Below are 18265 nucleotides of genomic sequence, written 5' to 3'. Positions count from 1 at the left end.
ACTATATGTAATGAAACTGATGAAGAAACTGAAGTCAAGATGAAATGCAGCGAAGCCATATTCGCCAGCACCTGGGAGGGTTTAGGTAGTGATTTTGTGGTTGGTCAGGTCTCTTCTTTTGCCTCAGGGGGTTCTGGCTTTGATTTGGCCCCATAGCTGCTCCAGCTGCGGTCACCTCAACTACACTATAGACAACTCACCTGTATTGTTTCACTCGTGTGGCATGTCTATGCTTGCTGTTGTTGTGCTGGCTTCAGTCATCAACCTCACACACACACTCACAGACACACACACACACACACACACACACACTGCTGTGAGCCCTCCTACCGGCAGCCAGATGGGGCTGGCTTATATGCGGAAGTTTCAATTCCGCTCAGTCCAGTTGACTTCGAAACTGAGAACAGACGGGCTAAAGTCACGCTTCTCTCTCAACACCAGACCCGGCTCCTCAAGGTGAGTACTGCACCGTACATCTGAATAAGTCTTTCATATACTGAGAAATGGAAATCTTTTTACTGCTTCCTGTGCCTGTCAGAGAGGTGCAATCAAAAGAACATATGCACATGGAAATATGTAGCTACTTATATCTTTATTAAAGAAAGAAAAAAAGAGTTACAGAGTTACACGTTTGTTTTATTGCCTTGGCTTTTAGGCAGTAACAAGCCATCAGGAACGCGCTGAAATAATGTCAGACATGTGTTTTATGTCACACCCTCTGTGGCAACCAAATAAAGTTCAGTTTCCGAGAGAAAAAAAAATAACAGCGCTGGATTTTACGACGTTACTGAGCGTCCATCAAAGTAAACACGACCTGCGCTATTATCACTTTGTCCCATGAGCTGAGGCTAAAACATTGTTAGAATATTATCCCTGGAAGTTAAGTTTTATTTTATGCTCAAGACTTAAGGTAAGTCTCTTTAAAATAAGTAAAATTAGAAATTTTGATACACTGAACGTGTTTCAAGAGCACGGAGGATAACTTGCTTTAGAAAAGTGTCCCACTGACACCTGCCAGGCCAAGGATGTTCAATAACGTGTTTGAACAGTTTCTCAAGGCTGGAAACTGATGTAGTCTCACAAATAATGCACATTTGTTTGTCATTTATTCACATTATATATCGTTTTGGCATTGACAGATCATATGCTCACCAGTGAGCTACAGGAGTACATTGTGCAAACATGCTCCACTCTGTGAATCATGTCCTGCAATGATGTCACCAGGAACTTGTTAGGCATTGTGAAATGAGGCTGACGTCTGAAACTCTGAAGGGGCAGCTCATACACTCGACAGCATGTTCATCGTAACTCAGAGGCATTTACTTCCTAGTGTGTAAAGATCACTTTACAGAAACATGGCTTGACTCTGTTGTAGTTTGACACATGCAGCGGAAAGGCCATGGAGGTCAGGCTGAATGGCACTCATGTTCATCTCCGTTCACCTGTGCTTGATTTATTATTGGGAAGCTTTTCTACTGTGTGGGGAGTTTTAATTTTTAAAGAATGTTTTTCTTAAAGTTACCCACAGATTCTAATCTTTGCACACACACACACACAAATCTTGCATGTTCCCAATTTGCAGGTCTCATTTACTACAAATTCAATAATATTTAAATTCAGTATCAGACTATTTGGATAGAGTAATTACTAATTAGACTGAGCAAGTTAAAATAACATGCGCTACAAGAGCATATAAATGTCTAAAAGTCTGAGACTGTAGATAGTTAAGTCAGCTGCGGGTCCCATTTGCGCTGTGCTGAAAGGATTTTTTAATGGATGGATGTTTTAATCTTGTTTTTGGTGTGAAAGTGCTGAAATAAAGTGCCAGCATGACAGGTACTCAGATAAGGTGGAAAATAAACAGAATTATACTCAAACTCGCTCCCAGACGGGTTGATGCGGGTGCTGCTGATAAAATACTGGTGCAGAGCTCAGTACAGCACCAGTTTTTCTCTGTTTGAGAACACTGAAAGGTGTGTCTGCTCATGTCTATGCATGATATCATTAGAGATTGCAAAACAAGCAGGGACTTGAGATGTGCCTAATGTTTGTTCTGTCCATATTAGGAAACAAAAAATGATATGAGGGCCAAGCGTGATTGTGCCTGTGATGGGAGTTTCAGCATCAGTATTTAATGTACCTTTACTGAGATATCCCAGTTGGCTGTGAAAGCTAATACTTGAAAAATCCACTGTGGGAATTGTTGAAACAGGGCTATGCAATGCTGTGTATTCCTCAGGGGATATTCCTCAAGAAATTACTTTTGGCTCAAAGGTCTTTGCATAAAACTTACAGTGTGTAGGTCCACTGTGTCTTGTGTCACACCCCAGAAAATGAAATGTTTGTCTGAAATGGCAACCAAATTGTGAAAGATGTCACCAACTTCCTTTAGAGATTAGGACATCCGCTGGTTTATTGACATTGTTGGTTTAGCTGCATTGGATTACAGTAAAGAATGAGAAACTTATTTGGGCTTAAAAAAATAAGATAATAAAATGGCAAACATTAAATGTGTTCTTAATCTGTTGTTAACAGCTATTTATGCAGGGATGTGTCACAAATTATGCTGCGGTTGGATGAGTTTCAGTGTTAAGCTTTGTAATTTTCCCTAAAAATGAGCTTCTTGTCTCACCTCAAGGCCAGGTCACCTTGAAGAGGGAGACAGCTGTCTTCAATCGGTTGCTGTCTTATTATAGACTTGAATATTCTGGATGCGTGCATGCGGGTATTTGTGTTTGGGGACCGGTATGTTAGTCTGATTGTCAAAGTGTGTCGTATAAATAGCGGAGCTACGTGCTTTCCAGGTGTTCATCTCCTCCCTCATCACTTTCACACGTGATTCTGTTTCTTCTCCCTGCACCTCCCCACACCCTTTATTTGGCTCCTCTACCGCCTCTTCCCCTCCGGCCGTGGCGGTGAGACAGCTTGTAGGCCAACCCTCTGATCTGACGTGCGTCTCTTACGTCTGACCAGGTGACGGGTTGTAGCAGGTGGTTTTGTGTCCCTGAGGGAATTTGTGACGACAGCATGACTTACAACCGCAAAATGACTTGCCTCTGGGATGACAAGGCGTTATTATTCGTGAAATACTCATGAAAGAAGTATGTTTTCCCCTGCACTGTGAATATTTCTTCATTTTTCCTTACTTTTTTTTTTTTAAGGAAAGCAACGAAACATTTATTTGCTTAGTTGAAGAAGTCACATTCACACATTGCTTACCAGCCATAGATTATGCACTGTGCAAAAGTGCAATCCTTTTCATCAAATCCAGGAATAAAAGAACAGATATTCAAATGTCTGCCATCAGCATTACATTTTAAAACTTAAAATTCAAATCCCTTTATTCGCCCCCAGTTTCCTTTTCCAATTTGTTCAGCAGAAACACAGACCTTTAGTTCACTACATCAGAATAAATCTTCGCTTCTTTGGTTCTCAGTTGTTCTCTAATGATAACCGCTAGCGATAACCACTTATAATGCTCGTGAGTTAACCTTTGAAGTAATGTTTTCATGTCAACATTAACTCTTCCTCTTGGGCAGGGCAAAAGGTGATACATTTCCACATGATCTGAGGGTTTTCTCTGAACCTGTTCACACAGATGGATCCCCTACAGCCTATTAGCTCAGTACTCGTACCAGACCAGAAAGTAAATCGCATCGTGCAAATATGGTACACCAATTTCCTCTTTCACCAGCCTAATAAATTTAATAATGCACTAAATTGTAACATGTGACTGCACTTAACCTCAGTCTCGCTTCCAATAAATGGCTTGCAGCTTCAGTTTTTCAGGGCAAAAGGAATGCATGACAGGCAGAGCTTAAACCAGTGAAACTCAATAGTGCATGAAATATTTAACCACACCAAACAGTCTTTTCTGTGTCTCACTTTTGGAACTGTCCATTTAATTTGAATGCACACATGTATATTCAGGATATGGTGTTTGTATCCATCCATAAGGTCATTTAAGATGATGGTGCCACTGAGATGTGTGACACTTATGGAAATGATAGGCTGAACCCGACCTCCAATGAAAAGTTTCCAACCATGCAGGGTGTGTCTCTCTTTTACTCTGTCCCTGTGCAGGCCCGGCAGCATCACTGTTGCCTGAGGAGAGGTCAATACTCACCACGTTACTTATCAGGGATTAACAGGGCTTTTAGCCAGATCTTTATGACCACTTTTAAACGTGAGTAATAAGTATTAAGGATGACAGAGCTGCCGACCTGTTCGCTACACCATGTATAAGACAAGACTGTCCAGTCTCTTTTCTATTTTCTATTTTTATATTATTTTCAGTTTTACAAGAATATAGTTTGTGTCAGTCTGGGTATCTCTGTCAGAACATATTGTTCACAAGCAGTGGGTTCACAGGAAGGGCACTGAGATTTTTTTAACGGTAAACAAAGAACTGTTGCTTACTTACTGCTTGTTGCACTCCCCATTTGCTACAAAAATGTTTCTCCCCAAAAAGTCCAAAATATCTGATGAAAATAGGGGAATGCTTTTTGTTTGGAAAATAAACACACAATAATGGGTTAAACCATTTTGAGGGTTCACATTGTGTTTGACTTCCTGTAGCATAATACATCCTGCACTGCACATCATAGGTTAACTCTCACTTCTTTGTTTGCCTGTCCAGTGTATCTGTCTACTAGCACTTCAGGGGACATACTATACATGATATATTACAGACTCTGTATTAACCCCGTTGTAAATTTCATTGCTGAGGACCTGGGACCTGCTTTAAAGCTATCAACAGAGAGCTAGGAGCTTCAGAAGCGGACTATTAACAGACTGATGTGCTTGACATTCGATAGCTTCAATGTGATAAAGTTAAAGTGAGCCATAAGACCGTGACGTGTTCTTTTGGTTTTCAGAAGACTTGACTTTTTCATAGCGCACAGCGATGGAAAACAAGCGATGGCACCTTTAGACTCATCAGAGGAAATGCTTCTGTTTGGGTTGGGCTTAATTTGCAGTTTACAGTGCTCTACCTTGAAAACAGTAATCTTTTCTAAATGCTACTTGCTGGCTGTGCACCAATTGTATATTACTGCACATGATACACTGTTTGTTTACATCCTGTTTTTCCTGCTATTCTCCTCCTCTTCTCCTTGGCCTCTCTTTTGTCTCTCACCAGTTGGTTGATTTCCCCGTTAATACGAGCTTCATGCACAATCGAGTGTAACATATATGTTCTTCTGTCTCTAGGTGAATCATGAGCAGCAGCTACAGTGTCTCCCTGGCTGGTCCTGCCCCGTGGGGCTTCAGACTGCAAGGAGGGAAGGACTTCTGTTTGCCCCTCACTATCTCACGGGTGAGTGGAACACACACACACACACATACACACATGCACGCTGCTTTTGTACCCTTCACTCCATGACAGTCACCTCTGAGGAATGCTGCTCATGCTCACTATGCTGCCTATGTTTGCCTTGTCAGTGATGAAAGTGCATGTGCCATTCATTTTCCGCGTGACACTCGTTACTGGATTTAGACACCCTCTCTAACAGTTCATGGCCTTTATCACTCAGACTTCTGTCAAGGCTGTGACTATTGTCATAATAATATTACATAACTCAACTATAACCACAACATCCGCCAATTTAAAAAAAAAAAATAAAAAAAACACCCTCGAATTCCTCTGAGGACCTTTCAGGATATATTTGGAGGATTAAGCTGATAGCTGTTAACGGCTGCTGTCATTTTGGTCAATCAGATGAAGGATAGTGCTAAGTGTTCTGGCCTTTCTCCCTGGCGTCAGTCCTGATGCGAAGCACAGGGGACTGGATCTGCACTGGAAGCATCAGGACCTGTCCTTAAATGGCCCATCAGGCTGAAACTTTAGAAAGCCGCAGTGGTTCTGTAATAACTATTTGGGACTTTGGGCCATATAAACTCAAAAAGGGATTTGGCTTTGACTGACCAGGTTCTGTTGAGCCCTCAGCCGGGAGAAAGGCTGCTGGTTTGAAACGCAGGCCTGTTTATGAGACTCGTCCTGCCTCAGTTTATACATAGTCACACTGTTTATGTTCGTGCTGTAAAGGCCCTCTGTGCAAAACGCTTTGATTATTGCCCAAATTAAAAGAAGTCTGCAGCTCAGCTTACTGTTGGTCTTTTAAGTAGCAGTCTTTCATCACAAGGGGATCTGAAGCATCTCAATTATACTAACATAGCCTCTTGTCAAAAAGGATTACAAGCAGGAAGCTTATTCTCTGCTAGGGTAGTCTCTGCTTTGACAACAACTCTGCCTGCTGGAGAATGAGCAGTGTTATTCAGTTCCTGCTGCTTCCTGTTATGTAATTTTAATCTCAGTCCCAAGGTCAGAGACTCTGTTTATTTGTTGTCGGCCAGATCGGTTACAGAATCCTGAAAGTTGTGAACTGGGAGGAGAAGTGACTTTTCTAAAGGGGAAATATCACCATCTGTTTTAGGACATAATTACTCTGGGAGTATGAGAAGGTTCACATAGCTGTGCTCCGACTATTTCATGACCCTGTCACTATGATAGTAATGGAATGCGGGACATTATGTTGTCATAGTGGCATGTAGCTGCTAGTATCATGTCTTAACATCATATCTCAAAAAGAAGGCTTGGTTAGATATTGGACCACCTTCATATATAAGAATATATAAAAATAGAGAAAGCATTTCCAGAGAGGACCGGGGGTGGTGGGGAGTCAGCATCGAATTTCCATTAATCTCTGTTGTCATTTCGATTTGGCATTGGCCATTGAAAAAACAAAAGGGCCAACATCTTCTCAAAACAGGGCTTACTTGCAAATACAAAGGTGCACTGACCCTAATTTCACATTGAATCTTTACTAATTTGACTTGTGCCGCTCTAGAGAGCTTAAATAAAAGACAGGCAAATTGGAAAATGTATAAAAAAAGTTTGACAGAAGCCTTGAATCTGTTAAAAACTCCACTGCATGTAACGTGTAGTTTTTTTTTATTATTACTACTCCATGGACCATAAAAGTGTTGAATACCTCCTGTGTTGAGTCATCAGCGGTCTGGACCTTGTCACAGTGCTGCTGAGCCAAGCAACATGACTCTAATTCTCAGCCTTTCATTCCATCACGTTGTTGGTTAGTGTCATTCCTGCGACATATTTTTCATCTCAGTGCGTGACCAGTGAACGGCACCACAAACGCCTCAGATTTCTTGTTATTGTCCATGAGGCAAGAATGAGTGTCTGTTTTGTCTGTGTATCTTCCAGATTGTGTCAAGTAGGCCAAAATAAAGCTGTACACGTGCTCTTTATGTTGCAGTGACGCTGAAAGTTTTACATAGCGGTGTGCATTTTCATATACGCTTTCTTAAATTTAATCTGTGTCAGATCCGTCAGTATTCCATGTAAGTAATCTGCAGTTATTAGTGTATCTCTAATATAAACTAAAAGAGTAGAAGGTGCATTCATGGAAACATCTGCCAACAGTTTAATCATGACTTCAGTTCCTTCATTAGATGAGTGAAAATTGCGTGGACCACAGGCCTATTTTAAGGTTCATTAGAGACCCGCAATGCTAAATAGACCAACTTTGCAGTAAAGATTATGCATCTGTTCCTGTTGCATTTAAGCTCATATTTATTTATCTTAGATGGATGAGATTACCGTGGAATAATGATGTTAGGACTTCACATATGCTTACCATATGTAACTGATACAAAGATTACTTACAGCACAGTGCAGTATATGAGGCTGGTGTCTTACAAGACAACCGCAGCTTGTGATCCTGATGTCTTTTTTTAGGAATAGTTGGCTTTGGCCAAGTAATAACACTGAATCAGAGTATGAGGAGGAGTCGAATATATCCTTTCACACTGAGTCATAAAAGTCATAATAACACCACTATTTATGGCCTCAAAAATAACATATCTCTGACAAGGTCTGAAAACAACAACAACGGTTGAGCGGGTTATTAATGTGTGTTTATTTACTCAACACGTAAATTTTGTGTTTAAGACTAAACACTTGCAATGCAGCTAAACAATGCAACTGGATTGTTAAAACCAAGACCACCCAATACTGTAAGGATAACATATGGAGGAAGGGCTCAGTTATGTACACTATGTGTGCGGGGTCTATGTCCTTGTTCCCCTGGCGTCTTTCTGTCCACATCATCTGTGGTTCTTCAGCTCTTTTTGGGGGCATTTCTTGACAGGCTCCCACATAGGAAAGACTTATGAAACAGTAGAAAACGTCCAGTCGAAAGAGAAAACATAACACTGGAGTGAATTAAATCTTTTTACACACAGTAAATTCATTGGACTAATATTATTTTAAAAATGGTATAATTTAATAAAAGCTTAGCACAGCTATAGCTGAAGTACTAGCGTAGTAATAGCAACCCTCACCCAACTTAATGACTGGTTACTGTGGGTCGGTTTGGGGTCGGCACAGAGAAAATTTCTCTCTTTTCCCACTGACCTCCTACTTCCCCTTCTAATCTTTTGTGTCCTTTTGAATGTTGCTTTAGTTGCATGTGACACTTTGAGTAAACATTGTACAAGCTAATTTAAGTGATTGCAGTCGGCTCTGTGCTTCCAAATTAGTTGCACCGGCGTTATTTGTTAATATGGTGAAGCTGCTTTCACCTTCAAAGAAGACAAATGTGATGATCTAGCGTATCTGGGCAACCCACATCAACATCAGGGGGATAAACGTTTTTCTTAGTGCGTTCTTTTAATGAGAGAAGAGGATCCATCGGAGCCAGACAGCTCCACACAAATGACTGATATGCATTATGGTAAATAACAGTATCTTGAGAATTTAGAAATGTATCGTAAGAAGACATTAAATGTATGATTCAGTTGGTGTTTGTCAATGGCTTGAATCCTTGGGGGGAATTATAGCGGACCACAATCTTCAGGAGCTATGCTTTGTGGCTTTCCAATAAGAAAGCAATGAGACAGCTGTTGTTCCTTTGGGACATATTGTGAATTTAATTTGGTTTGAAGCGTCCGTCACTGTGCCCTTTGATCTGGCTTGAAACATGTTCTTTACTCACCAGCCATTCTTCTTTATAATGACCATGTTACAACACTTAAAATCCAGCCTGCGCAGAACTTAAAAGACAGTCCTAAGCTGCTCTTGAATTTTCTCTCCACACACTCTGCACACTAGTTTAAAAAGTGCAGTCAAGTTAGAATTGAAAAGCAATGGTTAGGATCACTGGCAGTGATGTCAAGCTACTTAACATTTATTTTAATTCAGAATAAAATAATTAAAATATCAGCAGCTCAGAAGATGCACTTATTGGCAGGTGTTGACTGAACTGGGCTGCGTTATTCTAATAGTAATAAAGTGTTAATGTTGAATGTCAAATGTTAATACAGTACATGATAGCAAGTGCTGAACTGCAAGTAATAAATCCCTGCCATTAGAGGAAATCTGTTGTCTTTGATTTACCATTAATATGGAAAGAAGTTTGTATTTTGTGCAGCTCACAGCCTAAAGAACAATCTGACTCGTTCTGTCTGACACTGAGCCATAACTTTTGGATCAGCTCGGGTCCAGAACAAATAAAATCGAGCAGTGAAAATCTCCCCTGGCATTTCGGAAAATCATTGAGACAGATAGCTTGTGGTCTGCGCTGCATAGCTGCCAAATAGTTTGAGTGTATTTCTTTATCTGTCTCTCATGTAAAAATCTCTCGAGCATTTTTTTTTTTTTTTTTTTTTTTACACAAAGGCTGGACTTTGATAGAAACCAGTTATATTTATCCAGTGTTTTACAGCTTCTCAGGGCATATCTAATAATCTGTGATTCTGCAGGGCTCTGAAGATGTGTTCAGGTTTGCATATGGGTTTAGTAGATAACTGTTATGTGCAGTATGTGTTTGATCCCAGTATGATCTCCCTGGTGTCTGTCTGGAGATGTACTGAGGGCATCTGCTTTCAATCTCAATAATCTAATATGGCAGAGCTATAAAGAATAACCAAGCCGTCACTTGAATGTGATTTAGAGCACTCACACTATTTTTATTTGTTTGTTTTGGTGAAAGATATTTAAAGGAAGAATCTAATAAATTCAGAGGCCACAATAGGCCACAGGACATGGTCTGTATTCGTGGCTGCAGCTTAGACTACAGCCGAGTTTATTGCTGTGTTTTAAGGTCTGTTGGATTTAAGACGTCATCACCGCTGATAGTCGCAGTTGTAACAGCATTGTAAAATGATTTGCACTGGTCTAGACTGATGTGCAGTGAAAATGCAGTCCATTTAATATTTAACATAGTTACTGAATATGAAAATCATCTTTGCACTCATGTACAAATATGTTCATGTCGCAAATTTTGTAAAACAGTGAAACTGTAGTCTTATTGTTACAATCTAGACGTTAATACGTTATACAGCAAGAACTTTTTGCCAACCAAGCAACAGATGAAACTTAACAATCATTATGCTATTTGGCTGAATTTAAACCCCTGCAGGAGCATTGAATGAATCATGAATTGAAGTGGAAACCAGCACTCACTGTTGGCTCAAGATCCACCATGGATAGAAGCCTTTTCATATCATCTGCCTCAACGGTGCTTGTCAGACCGGGTCTTTTCCTGACGTGGGTAAATAGCATTCAGTATTCAGTGGCGGGCTGGTAAAGCTTTGTGCTGTTTTGTTTGCGTCACCATGGCGATTTCACTAAGAGCTCGTATGTAGGTCTGCATGGCATCTCGTGTTTTCCAGCAGCCTGATTGATGTAGCAAGAGACTGGGGTCAAACCATGACAACCGCGGGTCTACCTCTGTTCAAGTGCCCTTAATTGCGATGTTTGGCTTGGAGGAAAAAAAAACAAAACAGATTGGTCCCCTCCCAACTGCTGTAGGAAGTGCTGCCGTACTTCTCATTTCTCCTTCTCTTTGCTGTTTGATCAGTTTGTGCAAGGTGTTAAGAGTATGCAAGAGGAAGACGTCTCTTGAGAACAAACTGCGCTTTATGGCTACTTCTTTTGCAAGCCCAGCAGGTTTCTGTGCACTTTGCTGTCTTATGTTCTCTTGACAGATTCAACCCGGAGATTCTGCAGGGCAAACTATTTCTTTTCGAATAGCTTTGCAGGTTAAATGCCTGCAGGAACCACAGTCCAGCCTCTTGAAGCGGCTTTTACGATACTTTGTGATGAGCTGCTCAGTTAAGAGACAGTATTTTCATCACTCAGGTTTCAGACCCAGGAATTCATGTGATTAAAAAAACGTATCTTAAAACTCACACCATCTATAATTTGAGTTATTTGTCTAAGACAACTGTCTAATGACATAAGAGTAAGAGTAAGTCAGTGTGTTTTAGCCTTATGTGCTTGTGAAGACATAATATTAGGCCAAGTCTTTTCCATATAAGGTCCTCTATCCCAGTCTGTCCTACACATAAATGACAGGCCTTCAGTCCTCACCACAAGACGCTTCCTGTAACATGACTTCTCAGATGTTTACTGATCACAGCCCTCCTCTTTGCTCCATAATTTCACTGTAGGCAGGAAATTACACCAACATGGGAGATGATTAATATCTCACTGGTGCTAAAGTACCATTTTAAATGCGTTACCGTTGTTGTTTCTGGTTTTATTTGGTGTACTGTAAATAGAAACTCCTTCTTCTCCCATTAAGAGTTTTGTGAGAAATTTAAAATGTTTGCCTTGACACTGCAGCTGTAAATCAGATGTTTGAAAGTGCAGCATTGATCTGTTTAGTGGCAAATTTCAGTCTAAGGAGTTTTGGTGTCAGCAGAGTGTGTGTGTTAGTTTTTATTTTGATTTTGGCTATAATTTTTTGTAGCTGCATCAACTACTTAACAAACAACAACGTTGCTTTCTCTCTAAACAGAATCTCTGTGCTGTTTTCCAAACCTTACAGATGCCTTTATTTTATTATAATCTTTTGTAAATGTATTGCCTAACTCTGAATAACTTGATTACTGAGTGAATGTCGAGAATGCCCCCCACAAATTTGTTTTTATGACTGTATTTGATTATTGCTTTGTAACAGATGGATTGAAGACACATGAAAACACTGGGCTGTTTTTTTTTTTTTTTTTTTTTTTTTTTTTTTTTAGGCTTTTGTTCCACTTATGGTGTTTTTGTAGTTAGTCTGGTACAAAGTCCCTTTTGAATTTCTTTTCCTCTCTTTATAGTGAGGGGTTGATGGAGTTCTTCCACAAGGACATTTGTAGCAACAACAAATTAAGGGCCTTTTTTCTGTAATGTCATAATGGCCAGTGTACTACAGCATTTGACTGTAAGCCCTCAGATAGATCTGCCAATTACTGTACAATAATCTGTATTCTGTTAGCTACATTTGTAGGAGCAGAGGCACTTACATGCAGTGTGGAGCAACTAGTCATTACCAGTGACTGCACAGCAGTAAAATCAGCAGTGCAGAGAGAACCACAGCAGCCACACCATTATGTGGCTGGAATCCCATTCATGTAATCGCAGTTGGAAAGACACTTCATTCATTTGGAAACATCCTCCTCATCCCAAACACAAAGCCCAAGCTCTACTAAGCTTTTTACTCTTTAAATCAAACTTTTATACAGTTTTTTTATTTATTTATACTGTGTGAAAGTGCCTTGAATGACTTTTCCTATTTGACCTAGGAAGGTTTAAAATAGTAACTGGTGTTTTGCACTTTTTGATTAAGTGCACAAATGACATAGTGTGATGCGGTCGATTGTATTTGGTAAAAACATGTTGCTAAAACAATCCTGCTCACTTGAGAGAGCTGAAGCAGCACAGCCAAAGTTCCAGTTCATTACTTATCTGCTCTCTCCGTCACGAGTGCTTCAGACTCTCTTGATTTATTTTTATAGACTGTGGATGCCAGGGATTCTTACTGTAACTTGTATTTGTTTTGTGTCGATGTGAGAAAGACGGTGTTTGACCGAAAGAAGCTTGGAATTATAAAGTACTCTCTGTTCACTGCAGAGAGTGAAGCATTAAACCACTACCACCTACAAAAAAATCTCACATTCTTCTGCAAATTTGACTAGAGCCCTCTCCTCTTTTCATGTCTTGAAATAGATTGAGGAATTACCATATATGGAGTTGTATACTATTGTCTTTTCTCACATCCCTACAAGGAGAGAACTTGTCTTTCTCACACCCTCTCTTCCTCTCTTAACAAACACAAACACAAAAGGCATGCAGAGAGGAACACACAGGAAAACTGAGAGAATCTCAGCAGGGATGTGTTCATTCAGCCATTCTTCGGCAGGGTTTTTTCTGCCTTTGACCTCTGGAGCTGTCTAGCAGAGCACAACAGAGGCAGCAGATTCAATTCAGTTTATTTATATAGCGCCAATTCACAACAAAAGTTATCTCGTGACACTTTCCAATTAGAGCAGGACTAAACCAAACTCTTTAATTCAATTTTGTAATTTTGTAAAGATGTCAGTGATTTCTGAAGAGAACGTTACCCTCTCTTTATTAACCAATGTGTTGGAGAGCAATGAGTTGTTTTACTGAAAGTAAATGAGTCAACACAGACATGTTAAGTGCCGGAAGGTGTGTGTGTGTGTGTGAGTCTGTGCTGCACACCGAGGGGGACGGTGAGTCAGTTGAAGCTGCGTTCACGTGCGCGTACTGATTACCCTGCCCTTCTGTGAGTAACTCTTAGCATGTGGCTAAACCATAGGTTTCCACGACATTGGTATGCATACATCAGCCTCAGCTATGCGCTCTACACTTCACACTACTGATTTGCTTGGAAATGACACGAGCCCCTCCAGAGAAAACGTGCCGGTCACTGCCACCGCCACTGTCACTTCCTCATTCCTTCTCTCTTTCTCCCTCCCACTCTTGTGCCCCATTTTATTTGCAGGGTTAACACAATGGCACATTCTTTATGTCTCACTGACTCCTTTATAAAATTACGGGAAAGCTGAGTTAGAATTACCTAACCTGGATGCATTCTTTAGCAGTGGGGAGAGAGGGGGTATCTTGTTTTGTGTCGATCTGTCTAAACTCAGTGCTGGTTCACATAAACAGCTGCTATCAAGTGTGAGTGACTGAAGATGGCTGAATAGGTCTTTGCTTCATAGAAATTTGCTCTGGATTTCTTAATGGTAGTGGTGGAGCATTCAGTTGTTTTCTAAAGTTTAAGTTCAAATTACACATTCGGTAGTTGACAGAAAAAATCACTTTACTTCCATCATGCTTCACACCTTCTTCATTATGCTTTCCAGTCTCTCAGCACATTAATGGACCTCACCTGAGTTGCCATGTTATGTACAGGTGTGCTTCTCATGTTCCTGTTTTCCTTAGATGCTTGAGGCTTTAGACAATGTGAGCTCTGTTCTTTCACACAACCGAGAAAAGACATGAAGATATGATCATAAAAATGCCAATGTAAGATTATAAGTACACAGAGTTCTTTTTTTGGTTTTCATGATAGCAGTCAGCATGGCTGCACAGGTGTGTGACGAGTGTGCTGAGTGATTGATGAGGTGTGCGCAGTCTTGTGTGATCACCACACCTGGTAGAGAGTCATCCCATCGTCATGGTTTTATTGCGTTACTTCCTGTGTGTTAAAAGCGAGTCTCAGCGTGATGGAAGGATAGAAGACCTGATTAAACCTCAGCCCTACCCTTGTCTCTGGTAAAAAGGTGGCTGTAGAGCTTTTAAGCCTTTGCTATCATGATTCAAAGCTACCATGTATTACACAGAAGAGCAGAAGATTGCATCAGTGGTGCCCTCTCAATGTACAGCATCTAAATATGTGTGTAAAGTTTATAACTTTTAATAAAATTTGCTAAATATTTCTTACATTTTGAGAATTTGTTGTTTGAAAGGTTGTTTTGGTGGATGACAAATCCTGTCGTGTCTGTGCTGTGATGTTGAAGAATGAAGAATAAGATGCCTATCTTATCTGACAAAAGTTACATAAGACAGGAAACGGAAAGGAGAGCACAATGCTTGGTGATTGGTGAAGTAAATCAACATGATGTGCATACGTAACTTTCTTTCTTTTTTTTCTTTTTTTTTTTTTTTTGCTGTTTTTCATTTAATTAAACTACAGGTGCAAACCCAAAAGTTGCAAATGTTAAAGGGTACAATCTGAAATGATCTTAGGTGGTCTTAAATGTTAATGCTCTTCTTCGCTGCTTCAAATATGTCCACGGTGAGCTATATTTTTTTTGTGTGTTACTGCAGCTCACTGATGGGGGCAAGGCGGCCAAAGCCAAGATGTGTGTTGGAGACATCATTCTGTCCATCAATGGCATTTCCACAGACAGCATGAATCACCTAGAGGCCCAGAACAAGATTAAGGCCTGCACAGACCATCTCAGCCTCACTCTACAGAGGTAACCAGCACACAGCAGTTGAACACACTCTAAAGCATAATCTATTGATTTCCTAGTTCAGCAACATGACGCCTACTTTGTTGTTTTTGCTTCCATTTTGTATTTAAGTCTGTTTGAAGAATGTATTACTGTATTTGAATTTGAAGCTGCTTTTGAGAGGATACTGAACATACAAACAAATGAACTTTAATCGGGAAATGGGAAGCATATTTGGTTTACTTGGGCTGGATTCAATTTTCGTTTTCACGTTTGAAACAGATGACCCCCTGTTGTGCTCATTTAAAACAGTTCAGTGTTTCTGTCACAGCTGATGCCAGGCCGCTGAGGTCCTGCTGGGAGCTTTGTAACATTAAAAAGACTGAATTAAGCTTGATGTCTCTTGCACGGTAGCATTGATTTATATGTCCTTCCATTTGCATTGTAATTAGGGTGCTATGGCTAACCCGATGCTAGATTTATAGTGACTCTCATGTGTTCTTGTGTAGCATCACATTTTCAACCATATTAAATATATTCAATGCAAATCAGTAGAATTGGGAGTTAAGCTGCAGTTTCACTATCGAAAGTCTACCCTTTGGACATCGAGGCTTAAATACCACATCATCAAAGCGGCTTTGCTGCATATTAATGCTACTCGGCACACACACAGAAAGGAAGAACCATCTGAATTATGTGGTATGACAGAGAAGCTCTTAATTAATGGTTTACACATGTCCTTTTCCTGGCTTATGGGACAGAATCTGAAAAAGTCTTCAGATGAGTTTTGGCTTGAACAGGCTGAATTCATCAGCTGTTCCTCTGCTTCTCCCATCAGACAAAAGGAAGACCCTGTTTTCTGGGGCCCTTGAGTGTATTAAAGCTCTACCGCACTATTAGGAGCCCTTTAAATGAAAGCCCTTTGTCCCTTAATATGTGCTTCAAAGAAAAGAAAACAGGGATTCAACTGAGGTTCACCAAGTAAAGGTTTTAGTTCACACAACTTTTATAGACCGTCTAGGGCAGAGCTTCACTCACAGGGAAATTCTGAGTTTGTCTTACTTACTTACTTAGCTCATTTTTCACAGGGAAAGCTGTCCAAGTTTAGTTCACCCAGCTCAGATAGAATAGCTGTTCATTTGGTTTTACCTTGAAGAGCATCAACTGAACAAACCTGTAATGATTTTTAGCCAGGTGCTTTATCCAAACACAGTACATTTTGTGCAGCAAAGTGTAAAGAAGTGTAGCTTTAGTGCGAGACTCAAACAAATGGAGGCGAAGCACGCACGCTTCCCAAGCTGTAAAACATGTTGACAGAAAAACTCAAAGCCTGGTTTGCATGTCCTGTCATTCCATCTCCACATCAAAGCAGAACGGAGCCTCTGTGCTTTAATCGTGGGAAAATAGTCCTAAAATAGCCCTGTCCCACAGCTGCATGTAATCTACTGTGGGTAATGGATGCACAATGAAACATCAAACATTTTGGCCTCCCAGGATATGTAAACTACAACTAACATCACCCACTAAACAACAAAAGGTTTCCTCATTACAAATGAGAGCGATGATTGTTGTTTGCTGGGTTTTTTTTAAAGATGGTTTACATGGTATTGATATTGCATGCCATAGAAAGAAGAGCTTTGGAGCCACTTTACTGCATACATAGTATACAGTGATCTCTTTGATTAACATGGCTAAAAATCTGTTTTGAATAATTGGATGCTTTTTTACCTGGAATTTAGAATTTATGTATATTATGTCAGTTCAGAGATGGTTGAAGAAAGTAGGATTATGCAGTCACGCTGACCGTTATGTGGTGGTCTTCTGAAGGACTTAAAAGACAGTGTAAAGTATAAGAACACCATTTAAGCAGAAGACTTCAAGTCTGTTCTCAGATTTGATTTATCGTTTGCATGATCGCTGATAAGACTATCAGGGTCATAATAACATTCCAAGAAAGCCAGGAGAAGATTAATGTGACTGCAGTTTAGTAGTATTATGTCATTTGTCATCTGGGCACTTTCTAAAAAAGACACATCCAAGTCTGTATGGTGTAGTCATGCAAAAATGACATCCGGCATCCTGGTGAGAAGGACACTATAAAGGGCTGACATGTATTTACCTCTTCCTATTTATTTAAAAAGTTCTTAAACAGCTCTGTTCACATGCATTTGCTTACCTGTATGCACTGATTTCACAATCCAGGCCCAGATAACGAAGTCTATATGTGCTTTAATCAAACTGAAATCAAACAGTAAATAACATTTAATGCAAAAACAGAAGCCTAAAACAGATAACACCAGCAGTTGCACAGTTTAAATAGAAGTGGTTATAAAATGACTTTCCCACACTGTCGCATATTTTTCTTAGCTAGAAATGTTGTAAGGCACAAGTATCCCATAAACAAAAATAAAGTAGTGCATGCCATGCAGTGTTTCTGTATATTGTCTAGTGAAAATGGCACTCACAGTGATGTCTTTATGTTTATTTCCCTGTTGCTGGGTGAGTGGAAACATCAGGGAGGACATGTATTTGAGTTTTTGACAGTCTTCTCCTCATCGCGTCGCTCCACTATAGAGTAAATAACAGAACTGTCAAGATGAGTCAGAGTGAGCGAGGAGCTGTTATGTGTTTTGCAACTGAGGGAGAAACCAGGTTTCCCTTTCCAAGACTGTGGTCTCAGGAAAACATGTCAAAACAATGTCAGCAAATACAACAGTTTTCAGATCTTTGGATGCGCTTGCAATTGATAGGTGCAGCACTAATCAGTGAATATCATGGGTACTTTGTGTTCCACTATCATGAAACTCTTGTTTCTGAGCAGCTAGCAGTCACTTACACCAGGCGGCTGTGGGAAGTATCCTGAGGAAAGAATGGTAATTGATGTTTATTTATTGTCATTGAAATATGCAGCACAGCGCTATGAAACCCCACTCTCCAGAGGTTGTGGCTGGCTGCACCTGGTTCCAAAACCTCAAAGATACTACAGATC

The 18265-nt window shown here is 40.2% G+C and overlaps 1 protein-coding gene across 6 annotated transcripts in view; it reads left to right on the top strand.

Moving 5' to 3' along the window:
- Positions 1 to 316: 316 nt before the first annotated feature.
- pdlim5b (PDZ and LIM domain 5b) overlaps positions 317 to 18265 on the top strand; it is a 33868-nt gene continuing 15919 nt past the window's right edge. For 5 of the 6 annotated variants that reach the window (XM_046375562.1, XM_046375561.1, XM_046375560.1 and 2 more), the window contains exons 1-3: positions 317 to 456; positions 5212 to 5317; positions 15149 to 15300. In XM_046375562.1, the coding sequence (XP_046231518.1) occupies positions 5219 to 5317; positions 15149 to 15300 (251 nt within the window). In that variant the 5' untranslated portion in view covers positions 317 to 456; positions 5212 to 5218. Of the gene's footprint in view, positions 457 to 537; positions 911 to 5211; positions 5318 to 15148; positions 15301 to 18265 lie in introns of those variants that run through there. The other variant, XM_046375558.1, reaches the window with a different exon arrangement.

This window comes from Scatophagus argus, chromosome 20 (assembly GCF_020382885.2).
Source record: "Scatophagus argus isolate fScaArg1 chromosome 20, fScaArg1.pri, whole genome shotgun sequence".
NCBI classification, from domain to species: Eukaryota; Metazoa; Chordata; class Actinopteri; family Scatophagidae; genus Scatophagus; species Scatophagus argus.
The sequence above is the reverse complement of the archived record's forward strand: the minus strand, read 5'-3'. Positions and strand labels throughout refer to the sequence as shown.